Below are 19,008 nucleotides of genomic sequence, written 5' to 3' on the forward strand. Positions count from 1 at the left end.
AACTCCAGGTCCAGATTGCTTAACTGGTGAATTCTATCAAATATTTAAGGAAGAAATAATACCAATCGTACACAACTCCTTCAGAAAACAAGAGGGAACACTTCTTCATTTATTCTACCAGGCTAACATTGCCCTGATGCCAAAACCAGACAAAGAAATTACAAGAAAAGGAAAATACAAACCAACATTCTTCATGAATGCTGACACAAAATTCTGTAACAAACTATTAGCAAACTGAATCCAGCAATATAAAAAACAGATAATACATCATAACCAAGTGGGGTTTATTGTAGGAATACAAGATTGTGTAACACTCAAAAATCACTAAGTTGGGCTGGCCCCGTGGCTTAGCGGTTAAGCGTGCGAGCTCTGCTGCTGGCGTCCCGGGTTCGGATCCCGGGCGCGCACCGACGCACCGCTTCTCCGGCCATGCTGAGGCCGCGTCCCACATACAGCAACTAGAAGGATGTGCAGCTATGACATACAACTATCTACTGGGGCTTTGGGGGAAAAATTAATTAATTAATTAATTAAAAATATTTAAAAAAATCACTAAGTATAATTCACCATATTTACAAAATAAAGGAGAAAAATCATATGATTCTCTCAACTGATACAGAAAAAGCACTAGAAAAAATTCAACACACATTCATGATTTCTCTCAGCAAACCAGGAAAAGGAGGAAACTCTTCAACCTGATCAAGGACATGTTAAAAAAAAACCCAACAGCTAACATTACATTCAACAAATAACGAATACTTTCCCCGCTAGAATCAGGAATAAGGCAAAGACATAAACTCTCACCACTTCTATTCAACACTGTACTGGAGGTCATAGCCAGTGCAATAAGAAAAAGAAATTAAAGGCATACATGCAGGTGAGAAAGAAGTAAAAATGTCTTTATTTACACATGTCATGATTATGGACACAGAATCCTAAGAATATGTTAAAAAGCCAGTAGAATTTAATAAGTGAATTTAGCAAGGTACAGGACACATAATCAATATACTTTAAAAAATCAATTTTATTTTTATATACTAGTAACAAGTAAAATGTAAATTTAAAAAATACCATTTACAACAGCTTCAAAAAACATGAAACAGTGATATATTTAACAAAGTACTTGTAAGACCTATACACTGAAAACTACAAAATACTGCTGAGACAAACTAAAGAAGATCCAAACAAATGGAGACATTTACCACGCTCATGGATTGGGAGACTCAATACTGTTAAGACGTCATTTCTTGCCGAACTGATCTATATAGTTAACAGTCTCAATCAAAATCTCAGCATTGGGAAAATGCAAACTAAAACCACAGTGAGATACTATTTCACACCCAAATATTGACAAGTATGTAGAACAAGTAGAACTTCTCATACATTTCTGGTCAGTGTATGGTACAACCACTTTAGAAGGTTTCTTAGAAAGTTAAACATATCTTTCCCATGACTCAGAAATTTCACTCTTAAGTGAAATTGAAGGGAAATGAAAGATATGAGTATAGAAAGGATGGTATGAAAATGCTAATAGCAGTCTTATTTATAATAGCTAAAGCTGGAAAGAATTCAAATGTCCATCAATAGTAAAATGAACAATTATGGCATATTCAAACAACAAATAAAAAGGAACAGACTACTGATACATACAACACGTATGAATTTAAAAACATGTTACATGAAAGAAGCCAGAGACAAAGTACATATATAACATTCCATTTATATGAAATTCAAGAACTGACAAAACTAATTTATGGTAATAGAAACCAGAAGGGAATTTGGGGAGGGTAGCAGGGGGTGAGGAATTGACTGCAAAGAGGTAGAAGGGAACTTTAGGAGTGCTGGAAATATCTTTACTGGGGTTGTGGTTACACAGGTGTATACATATTTCAAAACTCATTAAGCTGTAAAGTTCAAACTAGTATGTTTTATTGTTTGTAATTTTATACCTCAGTATAAGTTATTTAAAAAGTGAAAACTAAAATTTTTAAAAAATTATTTAAGTCCATGGTGCCCCCTCTGCCTAAAAGCCACCACATCACAGTGGGGCAGGCTGAGAAGACTCCACAAGTCAACTGCCAACTATGACTTGGCCCCGTTTTTCAAACTGTCTCTCTAACTTCACAGAAGACTCCAGGGAGTATTTCAGTGAGACTCTAGGCTTTTGCTCTGTCTTGTTTCGTTTTACTTACTAGTATTTTCTCTTGTTTTGTGAGGTGATGTGAAGACTTATTTTCCCTCTAAATTCAATTCTTTTCCTCTATCACCAAATTACATTTCCATCTTTTCTCTGAAGAATACATTTATTTCCAAGCATGAGGGACAGTCCAAAAACAAACAAAACTATGAAAATGTTATCGAGTATGAACAGGAACTATCTTGCCAGGAGCCAGATAAAGAGCTTTGAGCTTCAAATGCAGATGTAATTCTTCTACCGTAACCACCCAAACATCTCGACCTGATTATATGTGACTGAGTTTTCACACTCAGCCCCAGGATTACTGGATGCAAATGAGCCAGTTTCAAAATCATCTGCTTCATACATTGTTAAAACTTTACTACTTAGGCATAGCTCTATAATTTTTTTTCAATACTAAGAGGAGCATGACTCCAAAAGTTTTTTAAAAAACCACGATATTAGGCGAGCTGTTAGGGTTGGCAGATCTCTGCCACACTTCTTTTAATAACAAAGGACAGGAACCACAGCAGCTTTCTGACTCACTGCCACCAAAAAACAAGGGCCTACACACAGTATCTGAGGAGTGTGCTGAGTACACAGCTCAATGTGGTGATAATGTCCCTGAGGTGCACTTATTATAAATATAAATGGTAAGGCACGAAAACACAAGTTATTTTTTTATCTGATGGAACAGTGAATATCAAAACTGTAACAAACAATTGTGCTCCATTTTCAAGAATAAAAATAAGAACATCAAAGGTGGTGTCATATACATAATCTCAATAATCATAACATCCATGTAATTCAGTAAAAAAATTCAGTTAAAAAAAAAGAAAAGAAAAGAAACAAACAAACAAACTCACTCATGTAAGATAGTAACAAGCCTGGCAAAATCAACAAAGGTCTTTGAGTGGCTGAGAAGGACCACAAAGCCCAAACTTGGGCTGGGGGCAGAGCAACAGAATCCCTGACAGCCACTGAAAATGCCCTAGAAAGGCAGAGGGAAGAAAATATTTTTACTACAAACACACAAGCCTGAGACTACTTAGTAAACAGAGAACCAATATTCACCACCACAATAATTTCTGAAAATACTCTGCATTGCTTAACAGTAATAGTAAATGACATTCATAACGGTGACCTTGAGTCATCAAGAAACATTAAAGTGTGCTCAATACCTCTCGCTAAAAACAGTAGGCCATGCAAAAAAAAAGTGTGTTTTATGAAAGCAGCCAAAGAATGGTTACCATTTTCATCATTTCATAGTTTAAAGTCCTGAGCTTCGGTTATCTCTTGATATCAGGCCTGTGGAACACCCCATTTCTAAGGACAGTGTTCTGGTATTAACTCTATCCTAGCGCTTGCTTATCTTGGCAGAAATGGCACCAGACTGAATTTACGCATATGTCCCAGAGCCGGCTTACAACCACTACACGGATTAAATGAATTTTTAAAAGTTTTCAAGCACGTTTTTGAGAACTGGATTTCTCCTATTATAAAACACAAAAACCATCCTACCCGCAGGGAGACAATGTCAGGGCTTATGTGTGGGTTCATTATCACCTACTGAAATTCTGCATTCTCTCACTTTTTAATTAGCTAGTGACTAATATATTCTCAGTTTCTCAATCCTTTTCCACCCCCCGAAATAAAATAACACCCTCTATTTCCTCCCAACACTCCCCTCCCCTCTTGTTTGTTAACTCTCTTGTCCTCTTTTCTGCCTTCCCCACCCATCCCACAGCAGCACCAGTGGCTACAGCATGACACCCACTGCCCAATGTAAAGGCTGCTGGTCTGTGCAGTGTTCAAACCTGCAACTCTTGAAGCTGCACTGTAACTAGAAAAAACCCAAGTCCTCCCTCTTGCTGCCCAGTCTGACCAAGGAGAACTATGTGACCACCCTGGAGCACTCGGAGCTTAGACACTTATCAGTCCTAACAGGGGCAGCTGGTAATCTTCTGCTTGCTTCTGTATGCCAGACTCGGGGCTGAAGTGCTTCATGCACATTAGCTATTTAATCTCACAACTGTCCCATGAGATAGGTTCTATTCGATCCCCACTTTGTAGCTGGGGGTGCTGTGGCTGAGAGAGGTTATTAAGCAGTTTAACCATGGTCACACTGCTAATAAATTGCAGAGCAGGATCTGAACCCAGTTATGACTTCACAGCTCACATTCTTCACTGCACACCAACAGCGTCTGTCAGCACCCACTTGAGAGGTTCAGGTCTGTACCTAGTCACTGGCGTATACACTGAAAGCCTCAATCTCACTTTCTATGCTTTATTTGACTACAAAGCACTTATCTTGTCTTCATAGGGAACAGTCATTACTGTCACAACTTTCAAAAAGTTAGAGGACAAATCAAGGCAAAGATTACAGGTTTGGGCAGCCTTTAAAATCTGCTGTTTGAAAATCACTTTAACACTTAGGTATGTAAGAACATTACCTGGGGTTACAGTTAGCTGAAAGCAATGAAGCTTGTTTGGATCAGGAAAATGCACTTTACAGGTACCTGCAAAAGAAACAGCACATCAGGAAGGTCTGAGAGCCAGCTGCAGTCCTCACGTTGAGGCCAACCTGGAGACACACGTGAAGTTGAATGCTGCGGAAGGAGTTTACAGGCCCAGCCGGAACACTCCCCTCACTATCTGTTTGATAATAACTTTGCCAATCTACTAAACCTGCAAACCAGTGATTTCTGCCATGTGTTTTCCTCCTCATAGTCTTTTACTAGTTAATTCCAAATTGAGATGTTTTCTTTCAACCTTTAAATGGTCACTATAAATAGAGATCTTTCCATTAATTTCAAGAATTATGCTACTTTACTTTGAAAAGAAGAAACCATACCTCAGGGAGATTATTGTTTGTGGGTAAAGGCTAAATGGAAAAACCAGAAAAAGAACCCAGGCCAAACTTCTAGTCTGTTCACCTAGCACCATAGTCATTCATACCCACCACAGCAAATGGAAGTTAAAAAGAACTGTGCCAGCTAAGTTAGCTCCCACCCAGAGTTTACCATGGCATTTTTTTTAATGTTGTTGAAATCCAACTGGGAACTCAGCTTGCTTTGTTGGTGAAACGATGCTCTGCTGACTCAGATGGCAAGAGTCTATGCTTACTTGCACCACACCAGAAGGGGTCTGGATCAGGACAAGAAGTTCCCACTGGGAAAAGAGCTACTGGCTAGTGGTGCAGACAGGGGAAGTTGGCTACAGCCTACAGCTGCCTCCTTCAAACAAATAATATGGAAGAATGGTAAATATCCAAACAATTTGGAATATATGTAGAAATTGTCTATACTTTATAAATTCAGAAAATATCATGCTAAATTTCTTGGGTCACCTACTGACTTTATTTCTTATAAGTCCCACTCAAAATATTTGCCTAGTTTTACAATGGTATGAATTTTCCTCAAAAATAGTATGATTCAGGGGGCCAGCCCGGTGGTGCAAGTGGTTAAGCGTGCGTGCTCTGCTGCTGCAGCGGCCCAGGGTTCACGGGTTCGGATCCCAGGCGCACACCGACACACCGCTTGTCAAGCCATGCTGTGGCAGCATCCCATATAAAGTAGAGGAAGATAGGCACGGATGTTAGCTCAGGGCCAATCTTCCTCAGCAAAAAAGAGGAAGACTGGCATCGGGTGTTAGCTCAGAGTCGATCTTCCTCACAAAAAAAAAAAAATAGTATGATTCAAATTTAGATGTGGAAATGGCCTTAAAGATTATCTAGTCCAATGTCCTCAATCACGAGAGATGACATTACAGTCCAGAGAGGTTCAGTGACCAGCCCAAGATCACACAGTTTATCAACAGAAAGAAGTCTAGTTCCCAAATTAAAAACTAGTTCATGATTCTTTTCTCTATACCATGCCTCATTTCATTACTTTATGAACACACTAGGTACGCCACATAAAAACAATGCAGAACTGTTAGTGGGTTTTCTCTTTTTTTTTTTTTTTTTTACCAATCCCTCAGAAAATCATTGCAGAGTGAAAGGTAACTCAGTCTAGAAGAACAAGAAGGGGTCTTAGAGATTACACTGTCACATTCTTTATGCTAGGAATAAAGAAACTGGGGGCCAAAGAGTTCAAGACTTGCTCAAATCACACATTTCAACTGTGTATGGAATAATTTAAATGGGCTTCACTTTTCCTAATCTTAGCTTGAAAAGATAAAGGCCATTTTTCCAGTGAGATAAATAACAAGAACCTATGACAAGGGCTTAGGAAACGTTTCACTGATCAGCTAAAGTTGGCATCATCCATTTGTTTCTAACACCTAGCATTCTCCTTCGTTTCAATAAAGGTACAGAAGTAGAAATCAATCCCTCTAAAACAGACTGGCCCACCAAGAATAAAGAAATTACTAAGGAAGATTAAAAAACAATAAAACTACTGAAAAGAACCAAAAATTTTAAAGCTCAAAAAGGTCTAAGTTCTAACAACAACAAAAAAAGGTTAAAAGTCAGATTTTTGTTTTAGTTCAATGCAGGGGCTTTATTAAAACTCAAGAATTAAGCTTTTCCTCTATCTGTAGGAATGCGCTGAGACGCTCATAATATTTCCATCTGTCTGAAAGGGATATTTTTTATTTTTTGCAAACAGAGAAACCTCTACAAACTTGCAGGTAGAGAGCTCCAAACTAGCTCTGAATAAATTACTTCGCAGCACTGCTACACGGCAAGTTATTTTGTTTGCCTTAATAAATATTTTAGAAAGATTATTAAACAGATAGCAAAGATTTATTCTTTGGTGGCTTCTTGTTTCCTCTTTAGAATAATGAGCTGCATACTTTTGGAAAGCTTGGCTTACTTGTATAAACTGATTTAGATTTCCCTCCACTTTGCCTGGGGGAGAGAGGAGGGAGAAAAAGAAACAAGAAAAGGCACATAGCATATAGCATATACACATATATATACACATAGCATGCAGTCTTTTTAACCTGACACCTTAGCCGTAAGGGCTAGGAAGATGGGTCATGCCTTTTTCAAACCTAAGGTATTAGTTAAAATCCTGTTTTGAAAGCCAATTATAAAGTTTTAGTGCTTTTAAACCCAATTTTCAGATAAAGCTAAAGCTACACTCAATGGCTTAGATTCCTATTCAAGGACAAATGAACTGTGTAAGTGGGAAGTTTTTTGTGGTCTTTGATTAAATGTCTGCATGTCTATATATGTTCAAGTTGGGGGCGGATGGGAAGGTATGATGAGGGTAGAAAATAGAAGGATCACTTTATTTTACTTTTTTATTAGGAAAACGTCCTAATATACTTAATTTTTAAAAAATAGAAAAAAAAGAGAGAACAGTATAATGAACTCAACACTCCGCTTCAATATTTTGCCAATCTTGCTTCGTCTATCCTACCTACACAACACGATCACTTGTTTGTTTGTTTTCCTGGAACATTTTAAAGTAAATCATTTGTAAACGCCTCAGTAGGTAGAAAGACAACCTTTCAATGGAATCCCAAGATACTTCCTTCTAGTTCTGACTAGAAGAAAACTTTGAGGTCAAGCAATCCAGTGACTTTTAAGACACTTTTGACTGAGACCCACACTAAGAAACATATTATATCACAACCCACTATACCTATACATAAACACTATCTATTAAAAATAATTTTTCAAGAAATAATATGTACTTACCCTCACAAACAGATTTCACAACCACTGAATGGTTGCACCCCACAATTATCTTTCCAACTTTAGGTGGAGGTTGGAACAGGCCCTCTCTTACCCCATGTCAGCTGGGCCTCCACATCAAGCTCTCTGACCTTCACTCAGACCAGGAGACCCACGTATAAAATATTTCACCCACATCGACAAACATCTTCAGCCTCACAACTATTTTTAACCAAGTACGAAAAAAGTTCTAATTCAAAAAAATACTAAAATGGCCAAAGCTTTCAGCCTTTTATAGTCTTATAAAATATAAAGGGTTTGGGAAGGGATTAATGATAGAAAAAAAAAATAAGAAACTTTGACACCTATCACATGAGTGAACTGCCTGGTGAGCGAGCTTGCCCACACGTGAGGACTGCACAGGCGGTCTGTGTGTATCTGAGCAGAGAGGACCAAGCAAGGAGAGGAGCCCTGGCGACAGAGAGGCAGCCGTCATCCTACCTCATGCACAAAGACAATTACAAATAAGCACTTTCTGGACCAAAAACGTGGTACCGTGACTGACAAAAACAGGACTGTCCATCATTGATTTATACACCTTTTCACTCAAAGAGAGCAGAGTACAGAATGCTGTGGAAGAGACACAAAACCTAGCCAGCGCACCTCTGCCACAGCAAGGAGAGAGAAGGCACTCCCATACACTCAGAGATGGTAAATACCTCATCCTTACCAAGCCTTGGAAAAAGTCTGCTACCTGTTTGCACAAAAGTAAAATTTATTCCTAGCATACAAGAAAAACAGGCTTTTTGCTATGCAAGATTATTAAAACATAAAACAAGCTTCTCCATGCAATTATTTTACAGCACTTAACGTCTGACTGGGGACATTATACTTACAAGGTAAATTAGCTTCAAGTTCTGCAACCTCTGTGGAAACAAAGAGATTATTGTTAATATTAGTCAATTACTCCACATAAAATCACCACTTCTAAATTGGCAATGTCCCCTAGAACACTGAGGAAAAAAATAAACTGAACTAACTGAAATCTACCCTTGGTCTAAAGTTTAGACTTTAAGCCATGACATTGCTTAAAAATATACAAAGCGACTTGCAGGATGCCAACAAGTGCAGCCAAGGGCCCTTGAAAATTTATTTTAGTGTGAAGGAAAATCATTTAAAATTAGCATAGAAATTACCTATAGGCAAAGAGTCACTAGAGCGTTTTTGAAAATCTTGTTCCCCCAAGCAGTGGAACCACTGCCCTCAAAATCTGATTTATATATACACCTTGTGTCTCTTCCAGTTTTTCCAGATCTGTCTGCCCATGAGGGCTCACCCAGTTTGTGCTCGAACTTTTCCAGTGAGAGGAAACTCTCCACCTCCTGCTGGGCCTGAACCCTTGCCCTTTGCCATCTGTGGGCATTGCTAACTACCCAAGGGAGTCGCCTCTTCAGAGCTACATTCCTTGGTCCTAATGCTCTCTGAGGCCTCTTCCATCAGTCACTAATTCAGCATTTAAGGCCAGCAGTCGTCTGCCAGGACAAAGCTGCAAAGCCCCATCAATCCTACTATTCAAGAGCTGAAGTCTGGGGTGGGCACCCAGAAATAACTGGGCAGGCAAGCTGTCTATGCCTCGACATGATGTAACGTGCTCTAGGATCCTCGGAGCACGGAGATTCCCTCCAGCTTTGGAGACTAAAGGAAGGAGAAATTTTTGAGCTGGGCTTTAAAGAACAAGCAGAAATCAGTTCTGCAGAGGTGGAAACAAAGGTATTCTGGGGAGATAAGCCAGCAATGTGCAAAAGCACAGAACACAGACGAGCACAGAAACCAGAAAGCATACAGTGAAGCCAGAGAATGGCTACAAAGACAACAACAGAGCAACGGGAAACAAGGTCGAAAAACAGGGCCAGGACTGAGCTGGGCCCTGAGTGTGCGGTGTAGAATTCTAGACTTTATTCTGCAGCAATAGGGAGCTGAGGGCAATTTCTGAACAAGAGTTTCTAAGTTTCGCCTCAAGAGGACATCTTTAGAAAGGGCAAAGCAGAGGCCAGGTGACCTGTGAGGTGGGCACTCCAATCGGTAGCGAGGGCCCAGCAAAGGCAGGGAGAGTCAGGGGGCCTGAGAGCAAAGGGGACGAAAGGATCTGCCAACTGTGTGGGGCAGGAGGGGTCAGAGATGACACCGAGGGCTGATGTTCCAGGAGGAGGAAGTTGAGGTCTGGGTGCACGGCCACGGCCAGGGCTGAGGAGCCCCTGCAGAGCGATGCCACCTGACATCATGAGACCGACAAAGGGGAAAGGCTGGTGAGAAAAACCGCAGCAGAAAGCAGAGGACAAGGAGCAGGGAAAGTTACTGATGAGAAACAGGCAGAAAAGTAGGAGAGAGGTAGGAACATACTGATTCAGTAAGGACAATACAGACTGGCCCAAGGGGAACGAGGCCCAAGGCAAGGCCATTGGACCAGCAGGACCAGACCCTGCTGAGGGCATTCAAAACAGCAGGAAGGCAAATGGAAAGATGGAAACCAGATTACAAAAACAGAAAAAAGAAGCAAACGGGTAGTCAAAATACAGAAGCAGCAGGTAACAATTCCTTCAAGTGGAGTGGGGAGAGGTGGGGAGGGGAGAGGAGCGGGATGACAGAGGCCATAATGTTTGCAAAGCTGAATGCTGAATGCATTAGTGGGAAGACTGGCAGATGGCTCTATTCTGAGGCTAAGGGTTTAGGAAACCCACAGGCCTTTGATATCAGCTACTTGACTGACAATCTGGGTAGAGACAGGGGACCCACTAAACGTATTAGCTCTGGGGTCCAGGTATCTGGAATGGGCATCCAGAAGAGTGGAGTGGGGCAGGGGAGGGAGGGGCAAGGGAAAGGAAAGGTGCCGACGCTCCCTGCGGCTTCCAGGGCGTCATATCCAGTGCTCTAGCCAGGGACAGCCTTCTCACTGGTGAGGAAAAGAGCCAATCTCTTCAGTGGAGCTGGGCGTAGGGAGACGAGTAACAGTTAATCATCCTCCTGCTGTGATTAGAAAAGGAACAAGTTTTGTGACTAAATGCAAGACTGGGAATCTATCTTCTCAGCAGTCTTGGGTTGTGGTACATTAAAATATATTCACTTAACAAAACAAAACAATGATGAGTCTATGAAAAGTTCACTATCATTCTTCTTATAATGACCACAGCCTTAGTCTCCTCTTTCTGACTGGCCCACTCTGGCCCTTCCTTGAAGCAGGGCATTTGCTAAAGACAATGGGATGCGGTAAGGCAGGCTGAGGAGGACCACAGCCCTATGCCCCGCTCACACCATGTCCTCCAACAGGAGGGGCCAAGGGCCACACTCTGCTCCAACAGCTCCCACAGGGCATTCATTTTATCACAAAAACACACATTTTATCAAATGAATTATTTATATTAATCACTTTGAAATAAATGTTATCCATATAATTAAACTATATGTTTTTAAGGCATATACTATTGACATTTTTTATTATACTATTATTTAACTTTTTGTTGATAAGAATTTACAAGAAACTGTCCTTGAGAGTCCTTCTTGTGGGAGACTGATGCTGGCCACTAGAACCCTGCTTTCTCTTGCAGGCCTGTCCTGTCTGCAGTTGTGAGAACTCCGGTTGTCCAGCTTTACAAAAACGCAGTAAAATAAAAAACATGCCCAGAGGATTTCAAAAGGAGGCCACATAACAGAAGTGAAATGTTTGAGAAGACAATCTAGTGATAACGCATGAGGCAGAGGTGAGGTCTGGACACAGGAGGGCAGGAGGCACTGACCAGGGGCATCACCATGAATGAGCAACAGAACCAGACCCCTGCATGACAGGGACGGTGCGTGGGGGCATGAGGCTTGCAGGCTGGAGGACACCTCACTGTAGGACAGGGATTCTCTGCCCTAGCTGCACATCAATCACCTGGGAGTTTTTTTAACATCTTTGGTGCAGTACAATTTACATATTATAAAATAGACCCACTTTAAGTGTACAATTCAAAGATTTTTAGTAAAATTTGAAGTCGTGCATCCATCACTACATCTAGTACCTGCTGAGCAAATCCTGCCACCCCAGCCCTATCCAGACCAATTACACAAAAAGTTCTAGGTGGGGCTGGGGCCTCTGAATTTTTTTACTCTCCCCAGGTATAGAACACTGCTGTAGGCTATTTTACCATGCTAAAATATCTACACACAGCTATTTACATAGATGGATTTAATAACTTCACAATGTAGTCCAAAATTAAACTCCAAAGATGAGCATGCTTGCACTTCCACATTCCGTGTAACTCACTCAAGGAGGGTGGACAAGAGCCAGGGAGAGCCCTTGGACCCAGACCAGTGATGACCCCTACCAGTCAGGGCCTCTGTAGGCTTTTGGTCCAAGAGCCAGTGCAGGTAAGGAACACAATCCTGGGGGCACAAAGGATTTCAATAAAGATGCTCGGCATTTTAGTTCAGCCCGGTACAGAAGATAAAATAAGCCACGCACGCTCAGGCAGTGTTCCTCTTAGGGAGCTGTCACAAATGACAGGTAGTTTCTCCACACTTCAAATGATGGCAAATAATAATTCGCCAGCACCAATACTTATCACTTTAGAATCCATATACAAGAAGACTGTGACCAAAGAGACAAGCGAATTGCCTCACATGCTTGAGAGGCCTCTCCGCAAAGCAGCAGCCCTTCCCTGCATAACCTCAGTGCCCGAAGGACACCACCCCCACCTGTAAGGTAACAAGGAATTCAGGTAATTTTAAACTGCGAAAGTTACACCTGTTCCAAGGTGCTAACACCTCTACCACTCACTGGCCCAGCCTTTCTGGGAGGCACCTGGCACCTTGCACAATTCCATGGCTGCACAATTTCCTTCTGAGAAATTAGACTCTTTTCCTTTCTAACTAAAGATCAAACCACAGAGCCCACTTGAAGCATGACTGAACTGAAATATCAGATTACAAAATCCACCCAGTTACCACAATGGCCCCCCATGGCACGGACTCACCTTTTTCTGCCAGGGCCACTCACAACACAATGCTCTAGTTGTTTCTGCACTGCCTGCCACTCCAACCTGCACACTCTTCACGGCAGGGGCTGTATAGTCTGACCCAGCCCTGGAACCTCAGTACCCGGCCCTGAGTTTGGCACACGTAGGGTGCTCAGGATGTGCTGGACAAAAAGGCACACTTACCATCAAGGTGGCAGTACTCCCAGTGTGAATGTCCTGAGATGTGAGGAACCTTTCTCCTCATATAGTTGGAGACCGAGGCATTCCAAAGGTGCTGTGGACTGAACTGTGTCCCCGCAAAGTTCATATGTTGAAGCTCAACTCCCCCCCACATGATGGCATTAAGTGGGGCCTTTGGGAGGTAATTAGGGTTAGATGAGGTCATGAGGATGGGGCCCTCACGATGGGATTAGTGCCCTTATGAGAAGAGATACCAGGTGCCTGCAAGCCAGGAAGAGGGCCCTCACCAGGAAATTAATCTGCTGGTGCCTTAATCTTGGACTTTCCAGCCTCCAGAACCAAGAGATAAATATCTGCTGCCACCCAGTCTATGGTACTTTGTTATGGTACCTGAGCCGACTAAGACAAAAGGCCAAACACACAGGCAGATGGTTCTTAGCAAGAGCCAGGTCCAAGCCCCATCAAGCAGAGCAGCTGCGCCCTTTGACCCAGGTAAAGATAGCAGTTACTTCCCAGGAGACTTGAATACCTCTTTCCACCTGAACCACTACCCTCTTAGATTTCTGGAACTAGAACTTGATCTCTTAGCTTCCTGTTGTCTTTATGCACTCAGCACCTCTTCTGCACTCCCAGCATCCATACACAGTGCCCTTATCTGGGAGACACTTGACCAAAGGGCATCAATCCCTCCACAGACATCTGAGGCCCAAGGACCCCACGGAGCCCCAAGTCAGCCCTTCCACTCAGTCTAAGAGTCTTCCAGCAGCACATGGCAGAGTGCAGGCCCACAGCACTCACGGCCCCATCCATACAGCAGGGGAGCAAGGCTGTAACCCTGAAAACCAGCACAGCCCCTACAGCAGAGACTGTATGGATGGGAATGGAGCCCCAAGGCCTCATACCACCCACTCTCAACATGAGCAGACAAGGCTGACTCGAGCCCTCGTCTGTCTTCCACAGATCCTCCCTGGTCCACTGGGCTACTGGGTACACACAAGGGGACCACCAAGTTCCGTGGGCAGCTTCACTGGTATTTAACCCTCCAACGAAGCATTTAAAGGTTAGCCTTGGGGCCAGCTGCCTCCTCCTCTCTGGGCCACTGCTCTAGTTTTTAAAATACGTATTGTGCCGTGTAACCCCCAGCTTCACAGGCTGCTAAACGCTCGGAATATCCTGCCAACACAGCAAGTCAAACCTCAAGCCCACCCCCAGAGGCCCTGGGCAGGGCTTGGCATGGAGGGAGCAGCTCTGGAGAACAATAAATGGTTCTTTCTCCCACTCTTCCAGGAAGTGCACTGGAACGAGGCCCTTCCTATACCATCACATGACCCAACTGCTAGTGTGGATGCAGAAGCACTCACCCGAGGGGGGTCCCATGTGGCACCCTGGAGTCTGGGAAGCACGTGCAGGTGGGCAGCCAGTCCTCTCCACTCTGGAGAGTAGGCTCGGAGCGTGGAGAGCCAGACACCACAGCCCCAGCCCCAGAACCCACCTGCTGAAAGGAGAGAACGCCAGGAACCACCTGGGGCAGGGGCTGCTATGGACAAGGGCTGCACACAGATTCATTCCCTCCAGTCCCCCTAATGCCTGACATGACCCCCGAACTCAGGCAGTTCAATTCCAAATGTCTACATTTAACAAAGATAAGCAAATGGTTCCTGCCAGCCTGTTTGGAGCCCCTTTAGGTCTTTGGGGGTCACTAACAGTAGGCTGGCACACAGCAGGCACTAAAATGTTTGTTGAGCGAACAAGTGAAAGAACAGGGACACAGACATGCTCCCGTTACATGAAAAGCGCCAAGCTCCTGACAGACAAGAAAGTGAGTATTCTGCCCTGAGGGCTTTTCTGGGAGGTAGGAGCACCATCTGACTCAGAACTTGATGGACTCAGTGGCCTCACAAAGTTCTACCAAGAACTCAGCATCCTCTGCCCTGTGGCAGTGTTTTCAACACTGGTGATGGCTCCCCACTCAGGCCCAGACCTGAGGTGGGGCCAAAAGGAAATGCACAGATCTGACACTCTCTCTCCCCAGTGTCTCCAGCTCCCAGGACTCAGGGCAGACAGCAGCCCTCAGTCCTAGCCCAGAAACACTCGATTGTTCTACACCCTCCAGGGACTGCTGTTACAAGCACCTCTCCAGTTCCAGCCTGGAGGGTGTCCATGAGAACTACCCTGGGGGTGCAAATGAAAAGCTGACGTGGTCACAGTGCCAGGATGGTGGAGGCCTCTCCCTGGCCGGCTGCTCCAGGCAGGCTACGGTATTCCCAGGGAGGGCTGACTCCAACCTTCTGTCACCCTTCAGAACTAGGCCCACTATTCCAAGAAAAAGAACATGGGCTTCAGTTGTGCAGCCACTACTGGCCCTCCTCACTAGGGACAACTGTCACTGCCAACCTCCAATCTCTCCCATCCATCAGCTCAACCCTACAGCCATCTGCAGCAAGCCAGATCCCACACCGTGTAAGGTCAAGCATGGCAATGGACCAGTTATAAAATATATATTTTTGCCTGTAAGTCTCTGAGGTCTTTCCTTCGGGCTATAGGATGCACAGCCCAGATCCCCCTCAATGAGGGCTGGCAGAGACCCCGCCCCCCACGCCCCCAGGACAGCCCCATCTGACGACTGGTAGATGCAGAGCAGGAAAGCCTGACCATCTCGCCTGACGGGGGACAGCTCTGAAGGGCCATGCTTGCTCCAGAGTAGAGGCTGTCAGGGGGCCTTCCTCGAAGCATGATGTCTCCCTCTGCCCGCGCCTGCTTCCTTCCCCTCCCTCCACAGGTATCAGTCCCAAGGATACTCTTTAATAACCATACTGCATGCCAAATTCCCTGCTTCCAAGAAGCCAGCCTGCGGCACTGAATCCCAAAGACACATTAACACACTCTTCTACAACCTACCGATCCTCATGAGTAACATTCTCACATGAGCCAAAGTCACCGTCCAGGATGACAGTCCTGACTGTAGCAATCTTGCTGAACTCAGACACTGTACTTTTCTCCAAGTCCCAAAAGGGGGGGTTTGCCTAGAAAGGACTCTTACCATAATCACCCCTCCAAGCGCCTCACCCTGCCCCACAACACCCTGCCCACCACACCACTTCCACCATCAGAAACCCCCAGAATGAAGGCCACTGCCACACCCAAGCAAAGGAGCGTGTGAAGAATGGATGAGCACTCATCAGCCATCAGAGCATTCTTTATTATGTACCTCTTGTCCACAGCCTCCCCTCTCAGTCAGGCCCACCCTCCATGACAAGCCCAAACTACTCACCACTCAGCCACGTCCGAGGCACATCAAGGGAGCAGGCCACATGAGGGGTGTGTTACACTGAGCCCTGCTGCCCATAACCAGCCATCAACTGCAAGTGCGTGGGGCCCCAGAAACCTGATTATCACCAGTGCCTCAGGGAGGATGGAAACAGGTGGCCTCACGACATGGTTCTGCAACTCTCCTTGATGAGTCTCACAAGGCCAAAGGACCTTAGCTGGGCCCTGTAAATCCAGCCAAAGACATCTCCGGTCCTGGAGCTGGGGTGGAGTCCAGCTCTGTGAGCCTCAGTGGGCTCCCCTGGGCTGTGTCAGGCCCTAGAGCCATTTGAGAGCTCCCAAGTGAATCCTTGAGCAGGGCCGAGGTGTGGTGGAGCCTCTGTGCCTCCCCGAACACTCTTTTCTGTGGACTTGCACTTCTGTTCTGCTCTTTTGGTTTCTGCTTGCTGGGTCTGCTCCTGAAGTGCCTGCCCTACTCCCATATGTGGGTCTGGCTGTCCTGCTGCAATAAAGCTGCAACCTGGGCAAGTTGCTTAACCTCTCTGAGTCCTAGTTCTTCAGCTGTAAAATGAACCACCCACCTCGCAAGGCTTAGCAAAAGTCAAACAAGAGCTGCCCCATCAAGTGCGCCACAGAGGGCCTGGCCCTAAGTGCTCAGTGTACCAGCTGCTATTAACCATGACGAGGTTATGGTCAAGACGGGACAGTCTATACACCAGCCTCCCACCTGCTCCTCCTCAGCTAATGCCTAGACCCTCCTCTCCCTAACTCCCCAGGCACTAAGGCACCCTCCACTCGAAGGACCACAACAACACACACCAAACCCCTTCCCTGGCTTGCTTGGCTCTTGGCTTCCTCTGTAGATGGAACCCTGGAGACAGCATCTGGGAAAGAGATGCAAGTCCTAAAGCACCCAGCCAAGTGAGGTGCTGAAGCCCACGCCCCACCCTCCGACCCACAGGGTAAACCTTCTAGTGCTGTAACAAACTCGGAACACAATCTAGTGCTCTCCCTGACACGGTAGGTAATGCCAAAATGTACAAACAATTCTTACTCCATCTTTAACCAATCATCCATCAGGCTGGATAAGCCAGAACTAAGTCGAGATTCAGGGGCAATGGGAGAAAAAGGAAGAGTGCAGCCTCTCCTGAACCTGATGCCTTCCTGTTCCCACTCCTTCCCAAGCGTAGCAGGGCTGTGTTTCTGAGACGGTCCAACACAGTGCATTCATACACCAGGTCTCCTGCCATTAGATCTGTTTCAGGACACACAAATGCCGGTAACCCCCATGGTGTTGACCTAATACAACATGAAAACGGGCAGTTCTAACAAACTTACTGAACCCTTCTTTGCTTCCCAGCTCCTTACACCTAAGAAATGTAAACACATGTCATAAAGTAAGAAGCGCTGCAAATTATAAGCTCCTTAAAGGCAGGAACTGCTTCTTCGTCATCTTTTGTAGTCCCCATGACCCTAGGAAACTGCCTTTGCGCCTAACAATTTTAAGTTTGTTCACTGAATGAATGCAGAAGTTCTACACAAACGCATGCGTATTCACATACACACATTACATAAACTCTTCTCCAAAGACCACAGCTCTGGGACACTTGTTATTAATTCTGTGAAGAAAACTAATTTTGCACAAGGCTCTCCTCAGGCTCTGACTTGAATAAAACAGAGAAGGATCCTGAGATTACCAAATCCCACTCTCTCCCTTTACAGACTGGACACTATGGCGCTGAGGAGTCCAGAAGAAAGAACCCCCCCGCCCCTGCCACCACACACACACACACACACACCTCCCCCAGGCAGACAATGACGGCACTGGGACCAGAGCCTTAGGCCTGCTGGCTCTGGGTATCTTATTCCTTCCACTAGCATTCTGGCAGCCCCTACAGAGAATATTCCAAGTGTATAAGACACACCACAGTTTTAATACCTTTTTCTTGCCATTAGCATTCCCACAGCATGTGCACAGTACAACGTCCTTCTGTTGTAAGCAATAAGCAACTATATTTTAAAATATTTTCAAACAGCTATTTCTATTCAGCAACAGGCTGCTTCATATTCCAAAAGAGCCTCCCGCCAGACTTCATTTTGTTACAGGACATAAACCCGCTCACACAGATGATCATTACCTTTAACAAGCAGCCTGTCTCTCACAGAAACCCTCCGAGTGGAGTCAGAGGCTGTGGCTGATGTCCGGGACCCTTTGAGACCGTCATCCCTCTTCAGTTTGCTCGCCAGCGTCAGCATTACTGCCACCTTTACCCTGAAAGACAGACCGAAAGCAGGGTTAAGGACCCATCTCTAGATTGTGACGGGACACTGAAGACAATGATGTAAGGTGGTTTTCAATTTTTTTCTCTAATTTAGTTATAGAAAAATTTAGCATATAAAGTACATTAATAAGAATGAATTTGGGCAACCTCTATGCCATCCTCTATAAGTCTATTTTTTAAAGTACGGATGAAAATTTTAAAAAGGGAGAGCCACGCATTTAACACTCAGTAGGAGCCCAGCCCTGTGCCAGGCCTTGAGATGCGGCTGTGACAAAGCTCCCCTGAGCTCATGGTCTAGGGGAGCCACCACTGATGGGTTCCACGTGGGCCCACTACTGTCCACTGGTAAGTCTGCCCTTCCTGGCTTTGGGGACATGCACCTGTGTATGTGGCCCCAGTGCCTGGCCCATCGCAGACTGCGGGGAGCATCGGCCTCTGGTAAGGAGGGAGCCCTGCAACGCTTTG

The 19,008-nt window shown here is 44.7% G+C and overlaps 1 protein-coding gene across 2 annotated transcripts in view; it reads right to left on the reverse strand.

The window, feature by feature from the left end:
- UBE2F (ubiquitin conjugating enzyme E2 F (putative)) overlaps window positions 1-19,008 on the reverse strand; it is a 56,611-nt gene that overhangs the window by 33,226 nt on the left and 4,377 nt on the right. For both annotated transcript variants that reach the window (XM_087424638.1, XM_087424637.1), the window contains exons 2-4: window positions 18,400-18,533; window positions 8,699-8,728; window positions 4,630-4,695 (exon numbers count right to left, since the gene is read on the reverse strand). In XM_087424638.1, coding sequence (XP_087280764.1) covers window positions 4,630-4,695; window positions 8,699-8,728; window positions 18,400-18,517 — 214 coding nt within the window. In that variant the 5' untranslated portion in view covers window positions 18,518-18,533. The remainder of the gene's footprint in view (window positions 1-4,629; window positions 4,696-8,698; window positions 8,729-18,399; window positions 18,534-19,008) is intronic.

This window comes from Ceratotherium simum, chromosome 37 (genome assembly GCF_057802395.1).
Source record: "Ceratotherium simum simum isolate JZ-2026a chromosome 37, ASM5780239v1, whole genome shotgun sequence".
In the NCBI taxonomy this organism is placed as follows: domain Eukaryota; kingdom Metazoa; phylum Chordata; class Mammalia; order Perissodactyla; family Rhinocerotidae; genus Ceratotherium; species Ceratotherium simum.